At 26.2% G+C, this 17,385-nt stretch overlaps 1 protein-coding gene across 2 annotated transcripts; it reads right to left on the bottom strand.

Annotated features, from left to right (window-relative positions):
* Positions 1-1,434: 1,434 nt before the first annotated feature.
* Positions 1,435-15,522, bottom strand: RasGAP1 (Ras GTPase activating protein 1). Of its 2 annotated transcripts, XM_033333416.2 has the most exons (16): positions 15,432-15,522; positions 14,110-14,230; positions 13,715-13,984; positions 13,324-13,480; positions 13,020-13,207; positions 12,532-12,867; positions 11,290-11,491; positions 10,977-11,195; positions 10,771-10,895; positions 10,561-10,692; positions 9,994-10,035; positions 9,811-9,917; positions 9,468-9,711; positions 9,196-9,404; positions 9,063-9,118; positions 8,822-8,899 (listed from the first exon to the last, which is right to left on the bottom strand). In XM_033333416.2, exons 1-15 carry the CDS (start codon positions 15,484-15,486, stop codon positions 9,108-9,110), a joined length of 2,418 nt encoding a protein of 805 aa, XP_033189307.1. In that variant the 5' UTR covers positions 15,487-15,522; the 3' UTR covers positions 8,822-8,899; positions 9,063-9,107. The 2 variants fall into 2 exon arrangements, with proteins under 2 accessions (XP_033189301.1, XP_033189307.1); XM_033333410.2 differs by having other exon boundaries at positions 1,435-8,899; positions 9,063-9,404.
* Between the last annotated feature and the right edge of the window lie 1,863 nt (positions 15,523-17,385).

The raw sequence follows: 17,385 nt of genomic DNA, 5'->3' as shown, positions 1-17,385 counted from the left end.
TAAATATTAAAATTAAATAATTTTAATATTCCTAGTAAAAAATTAGACAATTTACAAATTACTAGCAAGAAGTAATCATTTTTGTATGATATAAGCAAATATTAACATACATGGTGATTTATTATCGAATATTACATTAATTAAGAACTTATGGATGTATGTATTCTAATAAGAAATGTTAATGAATCAAATTATAAAAATATCTCTGATTAAAAGCAAAAACATTTCAATCAATATAACTATATTAAAGTATTTTATTAATTTATTTAATTATAAAGTCACAAATTTACTTAGATTCATTAGCAAGAAATATTATTAATTTATACAATAGCATATTATTCATACTATTGTAAAGTACAGGATACTTATTTATCATATTATCCAATACTCTTGACAATATATCATGAAATATAACAAGAAATGTAAATTACATGACCATAGTACACACAATTTATTAATAAGAGAAATTCAATATAGAAATTAATAAACATATGTATATTGCAGTAAAGCAGACACAAAACAAATATTTCTGTATATGATTACAGTAAATGTATATTATGTATATATATATATAATCTTAATAAAATATAATAAGTGGGCTCATGATACTTTGTTATATTTCCTATATATAAAAAATTCTGGTTCAAAAAATATATTTTAGTCAAATGTTTGCGTAACTTTTATTGTAATTTCATACTAAATGACTTAAAATTTGTAAAATCTATTATATCTTTAATTTAATTTCACTTTAATAATAACCTTATATCCAAAGAAGTAATAAAAAAATGTCAATCATAATTCAGTTTATAATAGCAGAATTTTAAAGAATGTTCTATGTTTTATGAATAACATATATAAACTATCTTGTGAACAAAATGTGTCATAAACTATTTTACCAGCTATTTTTAGGGAATACCTTAACATGGTTTACTTTACTAAATATACATTAAAGGTACGAGATCAATTTATATGATATAAACAGATTAATGTTTATTGATTTTTCTAATCTTCTCACTCTCTCTCTCTCTCTCTCTCTCTTAATTATTTGGTTAATTTTGTAAAAAAAAGAAAAAGGAACGATCATTTCTTTTTCTAAAAATGTTTATTAACTATAAATAATTTCAAGTAATAAGAGAAAATCTTATTTTTCGTATAATTTTATAAAACTATTTTATTAAATGTTTAATGATTACTATGTAATTATTATGTTCTATGAGTATGTTTTTTGAAAAGAAAATTCTTTGCATCTATTAAAATGTGTAGTATATATCTTTTTAAATAATGTAATTTGAGAAAGGCCAAAATGTTTGTTACAGAATATTGATTATAAGTTTTGTACTCTCAAAGGAGTAAATTATATAAGATTATCTCAATTATATGTATTTTTTATAACAATGAATAATATTGATCAGTTATAACACTTAACAAATTGAGTAGGGCATAAATAAAATTTTATTAAGAGAGCAGTCTTATTTATATCCACATAAGAATATTTTATAATTATAATCTTAGCAACCTTATTAAATGTTTAAATATTAAAAACTATTGAAACATATATAGACAAAACTACAATTTTAAGTCATTAAAGTATAGTAATAACTATTTACAAATTTTATATGTATAAAAATATATTAACAACAAACGTATGTAAGGAAATTCTTTTCATTTATTTAAAATAGATAGTATACAAGGTGCACCAGAAGAAAATTTAACTTTATCAGCATGTTAATTTGTAATTTAAAAAGATCATACATCTTAGGAATTCTTAGCTCTGTTTTGATGTCAATTTTGTTTACTCTGTATATCAAGTATCAGTATAAGATCGTAACTATTGGTGACTAGTGAGTTCACTCTGTCTCTAGATTTTATATTTATGTAAATATGCATTTTTAAATATGCATTTCCTTGAAAGATGGATAGGATAATATGAACCAATCTTATAGCCACCCCAATCACCTAATTTAAGTCCACTGGATTTCTCCCTTTGCGATTACATGAAATCACAATTTCAGACAACCGATACAATATATATCCAATGCAAATAACAGTATTAAAAATGAAATATTGCAGATACAGTAGCTATGTACATTACAAGGATAACATGCTGAACATCAGCTGTAGAATATAAAAGTGAACCAAGCCAAGAAATGCATTAAAAATGTGCAGAATTTCTCTTTTTAAATAAATCAATAATAGATGAAAATCTGTATGAAAACTTTATACGATCATCTTGATTCAGAATAACCTACTAAACATATTAGTAAAGTTCTATGGATTTCTCCTGAGACACCCTATATATCCATTTCCTATATTTCAAATGTAGGGACATCTTTACAAGAATAAATGCAAGAGATATACATCTGTTTTACAAATCATATACATTAAAAAAAAAAGGAAAAAAGAATAAATTAGATCAAAAATTTTATAAAGTTTAACAAAATATGTTAATATAATTATATATAATATATATATAATTTATAATTTTATACATATTTTCCTTTAATAAATTACATTAAGATACAAAGGCAAATTTGAAAATCGTCGCTAAAACACTATTTATAATGCCACTATGTACAAATTAAATACTACTTGTATTGATTTTATATTTGATACTGTATTGTATTATTTGATTTCAGTGTATAAAAATTATTATTACCTAATATAATGTTTTCCTAATATTCGAAGACTACATATGTTTTGCTTATTTTCACAAGCATTTAGAAATTAAAATTATACAAATACTATTAATTGTTAAAAGCATAACATAAAATAGAAGTACTATAATTTTATAAAAATATAAACGAAACAATAGATCAATTAAAAATATATTGTACATATGCAAATGTCTTAATGAATATTGGTCATAATATAATATTTCTCTAATAATGAGATTGCTGATTTACTCTATCAATAAAATACAGTTCGCTATCATACTTATAGATACATATATTTCTACTTTTTTTTTCTTTTTTCTTTTAAGAATAAAACATAAATAAATAAATAAAAAAGTTTTTATTGATGTGAAATGTCATACCTTGTAGTGCATGATAACAAACTATAGAAGTAATTTAAACACTCCTTGAAATATTGCTCATTGCATATTTCTATTAATAATTAAGCCATTATAGAACTTATGCAATTAATTCGATGAAAACGCACACATAAATAAAAAAAACCCCTTGAAGGAGAGTCAACAGCATATAAAATAGGATCTTACAGTATATTTAGTTTAAGTGTTTTGTTAACATTCAAATATGTTTGAAAATGCATTGTATAAAAAATATTTTTATCATATAAAATGATGTTCTGTTTAATAAAAAAAAGATTGAGTTAATTTATTTTATGTTTGATATTAGATATTAATTTTAATCTAACAACAACAGCTTATCTGATTGGGAAATTATTGTAATTAATTTTGTGAAGTTGTACATTTGCAAAAGCAATTTGCATTTAACAATCAGCATGCGATTTAGCAATGCATTTAGCAATTGCTTAGTTATTACTATATTACTACACATTTGATATTATTATTATTATTTTTATATTATCATTTACTGTAGAATTATGTGTAATTGCACATCTACTATAAAATATTGCTAGATTTGATCAGTTTAAAATATACGGGGTGAGTCATTTTAAGTAAGAACAGTAAATAGTTTTGTTGGTCTCAATGACAAACAATTTAATTTTCATGCAAAATTATATTAATGAAAATTTCATCTGCTCATTTTTGTTTAAGCTCATACGTTTTTACTATTGCAGCGTTATAATTAACAAGTATAATCTTATGGTTCATTGCATTTGCAAATTTTCTTTTGAAATATTGTTGTAAAAAATGTATTTCATTGTGTCTTGTTTCATATTTTCACATATTTTTTTAACAAATATTTTTGTTTATAATATCACCTATGCTAAAACTTAATTTATGAACATCTCTGATTGAGTGGAAATCTATTTATATTAAATATTTTGTAAAATAATATCAAGATACAAGTATTAATAATTAATAATTATCAATAATAAACGAGGCATATATTTTGTACAAAAGAAACGTTATAGATATATATGGAGAGTATTGAAGGGAAAGATGTTTCATTAATAAAAAAAATAATTTTATAAAATATAATTTTGATATGATTGCAATGTATATTTGACATTTTACATATGTGCATAAGTATTAGGAAATAATTTAATGATTGAATTGATATTTGTTGAATGTTACTTTCTTGTGAGAGAGTATGTAATATGATTTTAAAGAATGTAGTCATCACATGCTTCAGACGTTAACATTCTTTAAGTTATATTAATAAAATGATTTTAGTGAATTAATTAAATAAAGTTTTTTACAAATTTTATAACGAGTAAATAATAAGATAATAGTACTAACTTTCGTTTGTTAGTCTCAAGGAAGAATAAATAAGCATTCAGGATGATTCTAGAAACCAAGTCATACAATAACTTTATTTTAACAATGAACATCATTTAAGTGACATTCAGTGATTTTAATTAAATTTTTAATACTACTATAAGCATGAGTAAAAGATATTTATCATGAGCACTGATTGGCTACCTATTAGAGTGTAGTAAAAAATCTCGTAGGCATAGTAAATAGGCGAGAAATAGAATGATTAGAAGTTCTCCTATCAGGACATAAGTTGGTCATAAGTTGTCTATATCTGTGATATTCATAGCAAACCTAAAATGAATGGCAAACGAAGAGAAATTATAATTATTTAAAATCTTTAAACTGTCCTTAATGACTTCAAAAATCATGACTAGTAGCATAAATTTTTGTAGCTCTGACAATTCTTATTATACAGAAGGTAATTCCAAATACAAATCACATGAATCGTTGCCTGAAATATCATAAAACTTTGAAACACACGAAAACATAACATATGATGTTCGATAAAATAACGAGCATATTGTTACAATTCTAATATTTATTTGAATATTTTTGTTTGTAATTATATTCAGGAATTCACAATTTATAAGAAGAATTACAATTAAGAAAAAAAGGAGAAACAAACAAATAAAATGTTTTAACAAGCTGTTTTTATCACTCAATATTTTTATCAAAAGATATATTTTAAATTATTTTTCTGTATTCAGTAGTTCAAGATATTCAGAGAAATGTTCTCATCTTTGATAAGAGAATGTAACAACATTTTCATTTCTGCAGAAAAAATAGAATGTGTCGTATTAAATATTTTTTAAAGAACAATGTCATACAAAATATTTATAAAAATTAATAGTTATCATTTAAATGACGTATCTTGTAAGAGAAACTCGAGAATACTTAATCATACATAAGTCATATTGGACATAATTAGGTAAATTCTGGGTTTTTACAGAACAATTTTATTATTTTTCACAAATAGACTCCTACCAATAAATTTTTATATTATATTTTTATATTTATGTTTTAAATTTAGTTTAAAAATTGCTTCAATTTTAATTCGCCTAGCGATTTTGATGCAGTACTTAAGTACAGTTTCACATAAGTTACTCTTCTATATTATATTTATATTTCATTATATGTATATTTTCAATTAAAAAGTTGTTTCAATCAATTCGAAACAATGCATATTTTAAAATAAAGTAATACAGAGGGAGAGAAAGAGAGAGAATATATTGGTGTGGAGAACATTTTATCATTCCTCTTTTAACTTGTCAATAAAAACATTTAATTTGTAGAGAATAAGTTGAATATGCTTATGCTCTGTTTGATTTGTAATGTTCAACTCGTGTCTACTGAGTTTATTCTTTCTTATTCCCAGATATAGTTGTAGTAAGGCTGCTCTGACGTTTGTTGCTAATATATCAACTGTTCTGTATTATTCATACTAATAGTTTTACTACATTATAGCCAACCTTTAAGATATAATTAAATATTTACTTCTTCAATTGATTTATACTATTTTTATATTACTTATATCACCTGTACTAATTAAAAATAAAAAAAAGAGATGTTTAATGCTGAAGATTTTTTTAAATAATGTAAATCATATTATTATAATTGATCTAATACAAATAAATAAACAATAAAGTAATTGATTAAAACCGTTAGTTAGCTAGTCAGTGTCTATTCTTTACAAAAAGAAGTCAGAGTGATCGGATTTGAATTGATTTGAAAATAAGAAGTCCTAAAATATACAGACCCGCGCTTAATCATGGCAACAGTCACTGTTTAGTGCAAATGCAAATATTTATAGTAATTAAGATAAGACATTCAACGATGAACGTTAGACATTTTCAATTGTATTTATTAATATCTAACAAATTATTCGCCATCTGTATCTATTTTTACAACATGCACAAATGGGGAGACTTTTTAGTAAATAAGTACATTAATGTAACGAAACAATTGAATATTCAGGATTAATTTACGATAAAAGTAACCTAAATTAATAGTTTGGAAACAAAACGATTTTAATAAGAAACAAGAAATTGCACCATTGAAAGAAGAATATATTCCAAAAAATTAACTATGTAATTGTTTTCTATCTTACTTATTTACGCTAGAGAAAAGCTGGCCCACTTAAAACAATTATTTGACATTTTATTGATATTAAATTACGATATTGAACCAACAATATGTTAAAACTCTCCTTATCACAGAATAAAATGTTGTTACAAACGAAACTGTTAGTAACTTCGAAATATTTAAACATGATATAATAGATAAAATTTGAAGTAAGAAAGTCTCTTGTCTAATACAATTTAATATAATGTAGATTAGAAATTGTCGAAATTCTGTCATATGATGGAAACTCGATGTTATTCTTATGTAAATTAAACTTTAAAATTCAGCAATATTACATGTGTGTAAAATTGCGCTTATATACGATATTTGAAACTATGTATAATTGAACTATATGTCATAAATGTATTTTTTGTACTAATTACTAATGTATTTATCATTAAGGATGGAACATATCTTGTCTTGTTTACATGTACGTTTACTGCAATCCAAATAAGCTGCACTGGAATACTTAACCCTTTTCTAGAGGATTGATTGAGAAGAAATTATTGGATCACACGTTTACTGCAAGATAAAGTACTAGTAAGAGCTGGCATTTTGGTTTGTACTTTAAAAGGATGTAAAAGATTTGAAATCAATAATAAAGACGTGATTTGGTGAGAACTTGACTTTGGTGTTTTTGGAGGAGATTCTCATTTTTCCCTTTTTTTTTTTTTAATGAATTAATGGAAAATGCCACGAGATTTTTCTAGCTTAGCGGAAAATTCACTTAGTTTTAAAATGTAAATAGAGTGTATATAAATGTAAATTCTCGAGAACATAAACAAAACATATTCAGGTGACATACCATGTTAAACTACACAACAAGCAACAGATCTTTTGACTCTTCATAAAATTGCAATGCTGACCAGAATATTTTTTTCAAAAACACATGGTTAATGTTTAAAATTTTCAACAGTACTCTGTGATTATTTTTATTCGCACTGATTTTGAGCAAGAATTTCAATAAGTTTTGGTCTGTACTGTGAGGTACTTCTAGTAACAGAAAGATATAAAGGTGAAAGAGTATAAGTGAAGTGAGATTCAAGGGTCTGAGAATTAAATTAAAATCTTGAATAGAAGATTTAAATTGAAGAAGAAATAGATAATACAAATTTTTTAAAATTAATTTACAATCTTGATAGTTATATACATATTATATTTAGAATGAAGACTTTATCTTTAGTTTAGGAGATCTTGAACTAATTTAAATTGGTCATTGATATTGATATATTGGTTCTGAACAGTTATATAAAAATAACTTTTAGATATGAATAATTTCTGTTTTAGATCATTTTATCATGTCATTAAAACAAAACAAGAACTTAAAATCTAACAATGACTCACCCAACATATTGGAACAATAGTAAACATTTAAACTTCATTTAACCTTTCAACAAGCAATGCATAGTACAAAATCTTATTTCTTCTTATGTTACTGTCTAACAAACATTTCGTGCCATATCGATTGTGCTTAAAGCTATTTTTGTAAATAATTTTAAATAATTATGAAATATTTATATTTTGACTTAATATATAAGAAATAACTTTTTAAACGATACGATTTTTCATTTCATTTAAATGTCGTTTCAATCTTTTCAAAGCATTGAAAGTTTAAAATATTTTCCTGTTCCAAAATTTAACAGCTCGAAGATTACTGTTATATACACTTAAACTCCATATACTGTATACTACTGCAAGAAATATAATCTTGTATGATTTTAATGAATTTAAAGACTACAGTGTGCCTTTAATATAACATGAACGTATGAGACAATATCTTAGAAAACTTTATAGGAACATGTTTTCATCTTCAAAATTTAAATGAATTAATTAGTATGCTCATTCAAAGAATTACAAGATATATCAGGTTTGTCACCTTTGAACTTTGTTATTGTGCATTCCTTTAATATTTTGGTATGGTCATAGCTATTAAACTTTCTTGATAATGTATTAGAAATAGTAATTCCATCTGTTGCTAAAAAACTGGAACTATCTAAAATTCTATTGTTTTCTAAATTTACATTTTTTTCAGAATTATCTGTCCTAAATGTATTATTTAAACTATGATCAAATGTGTTGAGATCATTTTGGATACTTCTAATAGTATCAGTAGTGCTTTCATATCGTCGTACTAAATTATTTTCGTTCTCATACCTACGATGTATCGAGCCAGAATCTAGACGTTTTCTAAATGTTTCATCGTATGATCGTTGATCCTCTATTCGTCTGGAAAATCCGCTGTCATAGCAGTGATCTGTTTCTACATAGTGTTGATTTAAACTGTCTATTTCATAAGCACGTTTTGTTAATTGACTTTCAAATCCAGCTCTAGCAGCTAAATGAAGGTAATTATCATCACCAATTGGAGCTTGCCTACAGTTACAATAATTTTTTAAATATATCATACTATATATTAGATACACAAATAATACAGTTCAATTATCATAGTGAAATGGAAATTAGAAAATGTCACATTAACTGTCTAATGTGTACTATTGTTCTAATATCAAAGAATATATTATTTTAATAAACTTACTTGCTTCCATATTTAGTATCGCGCGCCAATCTTCTAAAGTAGGCTCTATGCTCGTGCTGTAAAGCATATGCAGCTTCTCTTAATGCAGTTAAAGTTTTAAAACAAGAGGGCACATCTTCTATAGGAGACCCACCTCCTGGTAAAATACACATGTCATTAGCCCCATAAACAGCTTGACATTCACACGCATTCATTAAAGTTTCAAGTCGCGGCATATTCGTAAATATTAAAGAATGTATTCGCTGCAAATCTCTATCTGGATCTAGAACCATACGCAATCCAGCTTCCATTCCTGGTGATACTTCGCTGCATCCTAGAGCAGTTTCTGCTACTGCTTTACAACTATAAGCAATATTTATTAATGATCGAAAGGTATATTGATTCAAATTATATTAAATAACGTACCAAAGCCAATGACCATTAATATATGCACTTGGATGATATTTTTCTAATCGATTGCTGTTTGTACGACAAATTTTTGTTAAAATATCAATCCATTCTTTTTCTTCTACGCAATTTCCTGCTTGAACATATAATGCCCTTTGTGATTGAATAATTTGAAACATGTTTTTCATCTTAAAAGAATCTTCTTGAAGTTTTTCAACAGCTAATATTTCTTCAAGCGGTATTTTACATAAAGGTTCTTTACCTGTGAAATGCATTATCAAACATAATTTGATAGAGCTCAAAATAATAAGGTTAATTCTTCAAAGATACAATATTTTCAAAGATCAATGTATTCATTCACCTTTCGTTTTTGAATAGGTTAGATCCTGTGTAGTAAGCCTAAAGTATCTTTGTTTAAAATTTTTCCGACCAAATCGTTTTCTACCTTGTGCCCTCTTAATCATTACTCTGTAATTAAGCAACAATAGTGACAAATTTATACTATGCGAAAATTTCAGACCAAAGATAAGGTATTATTACAAACCTCTTCTTACAATCAGCAGTATGCATGAAGAGAAAATATATTCTATTATAAATGCTTTTTATTAGCAATAATTATATTTATGTGAACAAAAGAATATTGTTATTTAACTTGCCTTGTTAAAATTAATATTTAACAAATAGATAAGGAAGTAATATATGGACGATGCATTTATAAATTTTTAATTTTTATCATAATTATTATAGTTATTTTTAAGTATTTGCCCGATGCGGACAAGCGGATTTATTCGCTTAAATACTGCGCAAATATGTAGCTCTTCGCGGCTATTACCCGCTCGCCTGAATGTCACAATACTCGTAAATGTTTTAGCAACACAAAAAAGGATCAAGATAATTAATTTTCATTTGCCCACTCGTCTGCGCTTTCTTGTATAATTTAGTGTATTAATAAAACGTCCAAGAAATGCTTGTGTAACAAAATTCGCTCGTCTGCATCGAGCTTAAAATGTTCATTTTTCAAGTATATGATAAGAAAGAATAAAAGTAATAGATGTAATATAAATAAAGTATATTAATACAATATGCTAATATAAAAAATCATTAGACATACCCTTCTTTCAATACAATTGGTTGTTCTTGCTGAGTGCTTGTTCGTTGTTTTGCAATACCACTGTTGCTACTAGTTGATATTAATTCTAAAAATTGCTTAACTGCTTGTATATGTCTTTCTGTGTAAAATTCTCTGAAAAAGTAATATTTAAATAATAAAGATCTATTTATTTATAAACTAAATTCCGAAATACATTTATTCCTAATGTACCTATACACGCATTCCATATATTCTTCTTTACAAACGCTACCAGCTCCACCTCTACAACTTACTAAGTTTCCTAGACTCTGAATTGTTTTAGAAATTAATGTTAACGTTCTATTAGTTTGAGAATCCTAGAATAAATAATAATACATCTTAATTTCATTATAAATCAATATTGTTGCTTTTCTTTTTTTTTTCAATGACAGTCTTACAATTTGTTCAGTAGTAATATCAAATAATCTTGGACCCAATATTGCAGGTGCAAAAAATCGTAAAAAAATAAATCCACTGATGACTGAATATCTTACTTCCTTATTTTTTGGGAAATGTGTCGCTGCAAGTTCTCTTAAACACCAGAACATTTCGCACATTAATGGTGGACATCGTACACCAGATGTTGTAATAGCAGTAAATACCCTCTCAACATATTCCTATTAAATTATAAAAAAATAAAGTCTAACGTTGTTCATATTGTTTAATACAATAATAAAATGATAAGGAAAATTAAATTTGTATTTTATATACCTTTAAATTCGCTAAATTGGTTTGAATTGTATTTGCATCCTTTACTCTTGTTGGATCTATTTCGCATGTCTTTTTTTCTAAGAATACTTGTTCCATAGCTGGTCTAAGCGTACTATGTAAATAGTGAAGACCTGCTAATCTCATACCTTCATCCATCATTTTACTTACTAACGTATTACCACGAAATATTGTTGTTGGGTCACTTTAATAAAAATCATAAATTACATTATGTATATGAATAATATATATGATATTTCTATCGGATGTATGTGACATTATTACAGAATGCTTCGAAACATGCGGGTACAAAAATAAATTTAGTGATAAATTCGATATACAAAAATAGAAAAGAAATGAAACATATGTTCAATATAATGTTTCCGAGTTACAGCCAGTTTTATTTGTAAGTTACCTTCTGCTTATAACGAACCAATGGACAATATTAAGATACTTTGACACCATATTGAAGACAGTTTTCAGCAAATCCAAACAGTACTTGTCAATTCTGAACAGGTAAAGAGTTGTGTAAGATGTGTAGGATGTAAGAGTAAGATGTGTAGGTAACAAGTATAGAGCCTTATTTGAGCCAAAGGTACTCACTTTGAATAATTTCTACGAAAGTAGGTAACTGGCATAGCAAAAACACAAGTGTAACTTGAGAACGAGGTAATATTGGACATATATTTTTCATGCTAGTATATTGATGTTATATCCATGTTTTGGAACATTCTGTATATAAATACGCAAGGTACATCTTAATAGCTTCTCCAGATACGTTCAATAATCTAACAAAAAAATGTTATGAACTAAAATTAATTAGCATTATATCAATAACAAAATACACTGCACGAAAATTGTTAAAATACTATTTCTCAAATAAAAAATTCAAGCCACCCAGTGGTATAGATATTATACGTTATTACACTTAACATAAGCAACTTTATCCGATTTTCGAATTAGTCTTTAATTTTTTATCAAAGTAAGAATGTTTTAACATTGTCCTTTATTACTGATCAAAAAAAAGCTCACTAATTTCTGTTCATATCTTTTTATCCGTAGTTATCTGTAGTGTTTGAAAAATCAAAACAACTGCTACAATGGACACTTCATATATATATTATATAATAATGACTTTTATGAATTATATAATATATATAGTAAATTATAGAATATTATATAGTAAAATATGAATATAATATATAAACTATTAAAATTAAGACTGCGTATAACTGATATACTTACGTTAATTTAGAAATTTCATGACTAGCTAAAGCTCTCATTACAGAAACCAATTGTCCATAGTGTACCAATACCCTAACCAATGGTTGAGCAGCTTCCATTTTACTTGCCACAATTTCTCCCAAAATATAAACAGCGGACGATGTTATTGGTTGAATATTGACACTTTGTAACAGCAAATTCCTTAATATATCATACATCGCTGATTGAAAAACATGGTCTGCTGTATAATGTATTTTTAACCGCAGAGATCCCAAGCCTGGAACTGCACCAGGTGATGTAGAACTGTTCGAAATTTTATTTGGGCGATGTTTTACTTGTCGCGGTTGTAAGAAGTACCTGTTAATAACGAAAATATCTAAAGATGATGACATAATAATGATAATTTATTGTTATAAAATCTTGTAAAATTTTATAAAATTTTTTAACTGAAGAAATTTAAAAAAGCTAGCAATAAAAATCATTTATCTGAAAATAAATATAGAAATTACCATGCAGTTGTTGTATTAGTCGGCTGCTTTTGTAATCCTTTTAAAGTAACTCTAACTTCACCAAGAAAAGCTGGTTGCTCTCCCATACCAGAAGATGCATGCCATAAACCTACGACAACCTCACCCACTTCTCCACGTTCAAGAGGATAATGAGAAATATCCTTCTCTTTGGATTCTGTTATTTCTGGCTATGAATAAAATTTAAGACATAAATAATTATTCAAATGGCACACAATTTTGTACAGCTGAAATATAATTAAATGATGGTAAAATAAATAGATATTTCTAAATTAGTTAATTTTACCTCAAAAACAAATGTTTCATTAAAGTATGGAGATATCGTTTTTTTTTTAATTTTTGTGCGTTTTAATACTTGTTTACCATTACTATAGTTAACCGTAACAGTTGCAAATGGATCACAACCACTATTTTTAACAGTTAATTCACTACATTCTATTATCCTATAAGAAACAATTATGGTTATTATCATTAGAAATTTCATCTTGATATATAATTATAGAGTGACTTATTCTATTCCAAACATTATTATCTATGAAACAGAATTTTATATAAATACGCATACAAACATACATACACATACACACACGCACATATGCACACACCTAGCAATTATATACTCAATGTAACAACATTTAATAATATTTGTTTTATAACTATTTAATGAACTGAATTACCTTACTGTAAGTTTAGGTTGAGCGTATCCAATTTGAGGTTGAAGGGCAAGTTCCAAATGTGCTTTACCTTGCACTTCAGAATCAGCATCAACTAGTCTCAAGGGAAACCAATGTTCCTTATTATGATACGTTGCTAAATCTTCTCTTTTTATTGCTACCTTACCCAAAATTTTATCTTGCTTTAAATGTCTATCACGATCATAAACATAAATGCCAAGATAACGAAATTTTCTAGGTACTTCAAATTGAAATTCTTCTCCAAAAAATGGACTATATTAAAACAGAAATGCTTAAATTAGCTACTTGCTGAAAAATTCAATAGGACATATGTGTGTATATATATATACACATATATATATACATCAATTTCTAAGAAAAAAGCAAGTAAAATTTACTTGAGAGTTCTTTCCATTGTTGTTGTTCTAAATATTTCTTCTTGATCGAGAGATAATACACAATACACGTCCCTTGCACCAGGAGATCCATGGCTTCTGCTTTGTAAATTTTTCACCTCACCTAAATATAATTGACCAAATACTTTTTAATAAACAAGATATTTATTATTTATAAATTAATAGAGTTAACTAATTTCTCACTTACAAAGTAAACGGAATTTTTCTATTTCCATAAAAACAAAAAAATATAAACTCTACTGCAATATCTAAGAAATTATGGTCTTACAAAATTATTTGACAAGAATCTTGTTAAATTAATTTTTTTAATAATCAGCGTTGAAATATTTAAACAATTAGATATTAATAACAATTGATTAGTAGATTTTTAACAATTAACAAATAATAAGAACAAAATTTATAAAATAGATTTATAGATCTGATTAATTTAAGTAATTAATGATATTAAGCTTATTTAGCAATATATCATTACAAAATTCATACATCTTATTGTATATTAATAAAAAAAAAGTCCAACTTGTAAGTAATGTATTATAATAATTAATAAAAATAATCGTATATCAAGAAATGTATAAAATTAGAAAAGATACATAAGTAATTAATAATAAATTGAAAAGATACTAAGGAAATATTTATATTTGGCCTACTCAAAAAGAATATCATTTTTGCATAGTAAAGTCAAGTTATTTCGTTCCAAGACATAATGGATGTAGCGAATAAAACGCTATATTTTGTTTTCTTAAATTTATACTGTCATACTAACGTGTATAAAAACTATGTCATAAGCAAAACAACAATAATTCTTGATATATTTAGGATAGAAATAATAAAAGGAGGAAATTTATAATTGCTGATCATGTATGACGAATTTGATTAATATTTTTATATTAAAAAGTGATCTTCTATGATATCAATAAGTATAATCAATTCTTTTCAGTGTTAACTAACTAGAAGCATATATTCGCACAGGGACAACGGTGCGTGGGAGTCGAAAATGTACGCTTACGTGTGTTGATCATTAAAGTTTAGCAGAGATACCACTACTATATGATTGTACAACAGATTTGTCAAGTTCATACATGAAATGATCAAATGACTTATAATATTATATTTTTCATTGAAATAGTAAAATCGAATAATCGAAGAAGTCGAGCTGGGTGACAAACGGGTCCCAAACAAGTAGCACGCGTATAATAGCACCTCGAACTTCTTCAAATAACAATATCCTTGTAATATCAACACATGATAGAATTCGTTGGAGTTTCACATTCTTAGTAAACGATGTTTTTAACAAACTTTCGTACCGATTTTAATCTTTAGTCTTTCTTCAACGCGAACTAGGCGCGTCTCTTCGGCCATGTTACCTCCATGACACTACTGAGTGAGTACATGAACAGAATACAAGGCGGTACGTTCATTCTGTGAATGGATTTTAAACAGTATCGTGCTAAGCTATACACGTGCCCAATCTTAAATAATATGCACGTTGATCATTTTTATAAAGATTTGTGATAACGGTTTATTTGTAGTTAATAGATGAATAAATAAGGAAATCTGACAATAAGAATATAAATGATGAATAAAATTTGATTACTAATTCATCGGCATCTGTTTAAAACAGATACAAATAAGTTGAAGATATTTGTCTAAGAAACGTTTTTCGTTATGAAAATAATAAACGTAAAAGTTATAAAGTAGGTAATACTGTTTATTCGTACAGTGTTATATTTATTTACGTTTTATTAATTATCTATATCATTGATATTTTTAAATATGATATACTGTTATATATTATATAACATATATATTATGTTACTTAAATTACAATAAATTACAATCGGATAGACAATAAGTGTTTAAATTTGCTTTCCTCCCATGATAAAGAATATTTAATGAATATAGTTATTAAAAAGCTTATTCTGTTTACATGCCTTATCTACGCAACAAGTGCATATATGTATGCATATGTATGTACGATACATTTAAATGGCATATTATAATTTTTCAGTAATCGGAGAAGTTATAAATATAATGAATTGTATCACATATTTTACACAAATACATTATCCATTCATTATTGAAAAATACATTAAACATTTAATAATTAAATATATTTTCTTAGTCAGTAGTAAAACAAGATCAAAATTACATGTTTCACATGTCTTATAAATATTATAACAGTTATCAATACGATTGTCCTAAATATTACATTAGGTATGTAATATATCTTACGCTATATTTAGTATTATTCTCAATTATTGTTCCATCGACGAAAGAAGCTAATTTGTTATCGATAGAGTAAATTGGCTTCGATATTTTAATTTCAATTAAGAAATTTCCACTGTTTTATAAAATATTTTATGTTTTTATCATTTTTGCTGTTCCATTGGAAATTACAAGCAAATTAGGTAAATGATACAAGTAAATAAATAAATTATTGACGAAAAACAAACAAATATGCAAGTTGGGCGTTCGCGCGCGAATAAATGGTCCAGGTATTATAGAAATCGAGAACTTGCGAGAAGGAAGGAAGCACATCTACTGAAATAATGAAAGAAGATGTCTTTGATACACCAGACTACATAGATATTAGAAGACATTCTGATACAAAAGCATACGAAAGCAAATTCATACTACTTATCCAAGTTTCAGAAAATAACATTTGAGAAATTACACATAGTTTAAAGTGCCTGGATATTTGTCTATTATGATCTCGTAGCTGCGTACGATAAAATATTATTGCAGGATTAAATCAATTTTTAAAGGCCAACGATACAATCATGAAACTTTGTAACTCGTATATAGCTGCCAAAACTTGTCGATATATCTTATCATGTATTTGGCAAGCTCCCTCTGTTCAGACTCTTTAATTTCTGAATTATAAGTCAAATTTCTAAATCGATATAGATTTCTGATATCGAAGTAGTGATATTCGAATACCAAGTATATGTATAGCATTGTACATATATGTACGCACGTCTTTTAACAGGCAATTTAAACTAATAACCTGCTGATTCCATAAAAAAAAATACCAAGTGCTGTTTTCTAATTATTACTTCATCGTTAATTTGTGCACTTTGATCAAATTCAAATACTGTTGTTACAAATGGACCAAAGTGTTCGGATGCTTATGGGTGACAGTGTATGCAGAGTAAAATTACTATTCCTATGATTCGCTGTCCTTCTCATCGCATCACTCTTGACCACTATCTATACTCTATCTTTATTTCAATGCGTTAAGTTTGTCCGCCTGTCGTA

The sequence above is a fragment of the Bombus vancouverensis genome, chromosome 5, assembly GCF_051014615.1.
Source record: "Bombus vancouverensis nearcticus chromosome 5, iyBomVanc1_principal, whole genome shotgun sequence".
NCBI classification, from domain to species: domain Eukaryota; kingdom Metazoa; phylum Arthropoda; class Insecta; order Hymenoptera; family Apidae; genus Bombus; species Bombus vancouverensis.
Note: the sequence above shows the minus strand (reverse complement) of the source record. Positions and strands in the feature narration are given on the sequence as shown.

Bases quoted from the DNA above. Each gene is read 5' to 3' on its own strand.
- RasGAP1 (XM_033333410.2), bottom strand. From the start codon at position 15,486: ATGGCCGAAGAGACGCGCCTAGTTCGCGTTGAAGAAAGACTAAAGATT. The intron at 9,712-9,810 runs GTGAATGAATAC...TGCATTTCACAG, and splicing joins AACCTATTCAAAAACGAAAG to GTAAAGAACCTTTATGTAAA. The intron at 8,900-9,062 runs GTAAGTTTATTA...TTGTAACTGTAG, and splicing joins GATACTAAATATGGAAGCAA to GCAAGCTCCAATTGGTGATG.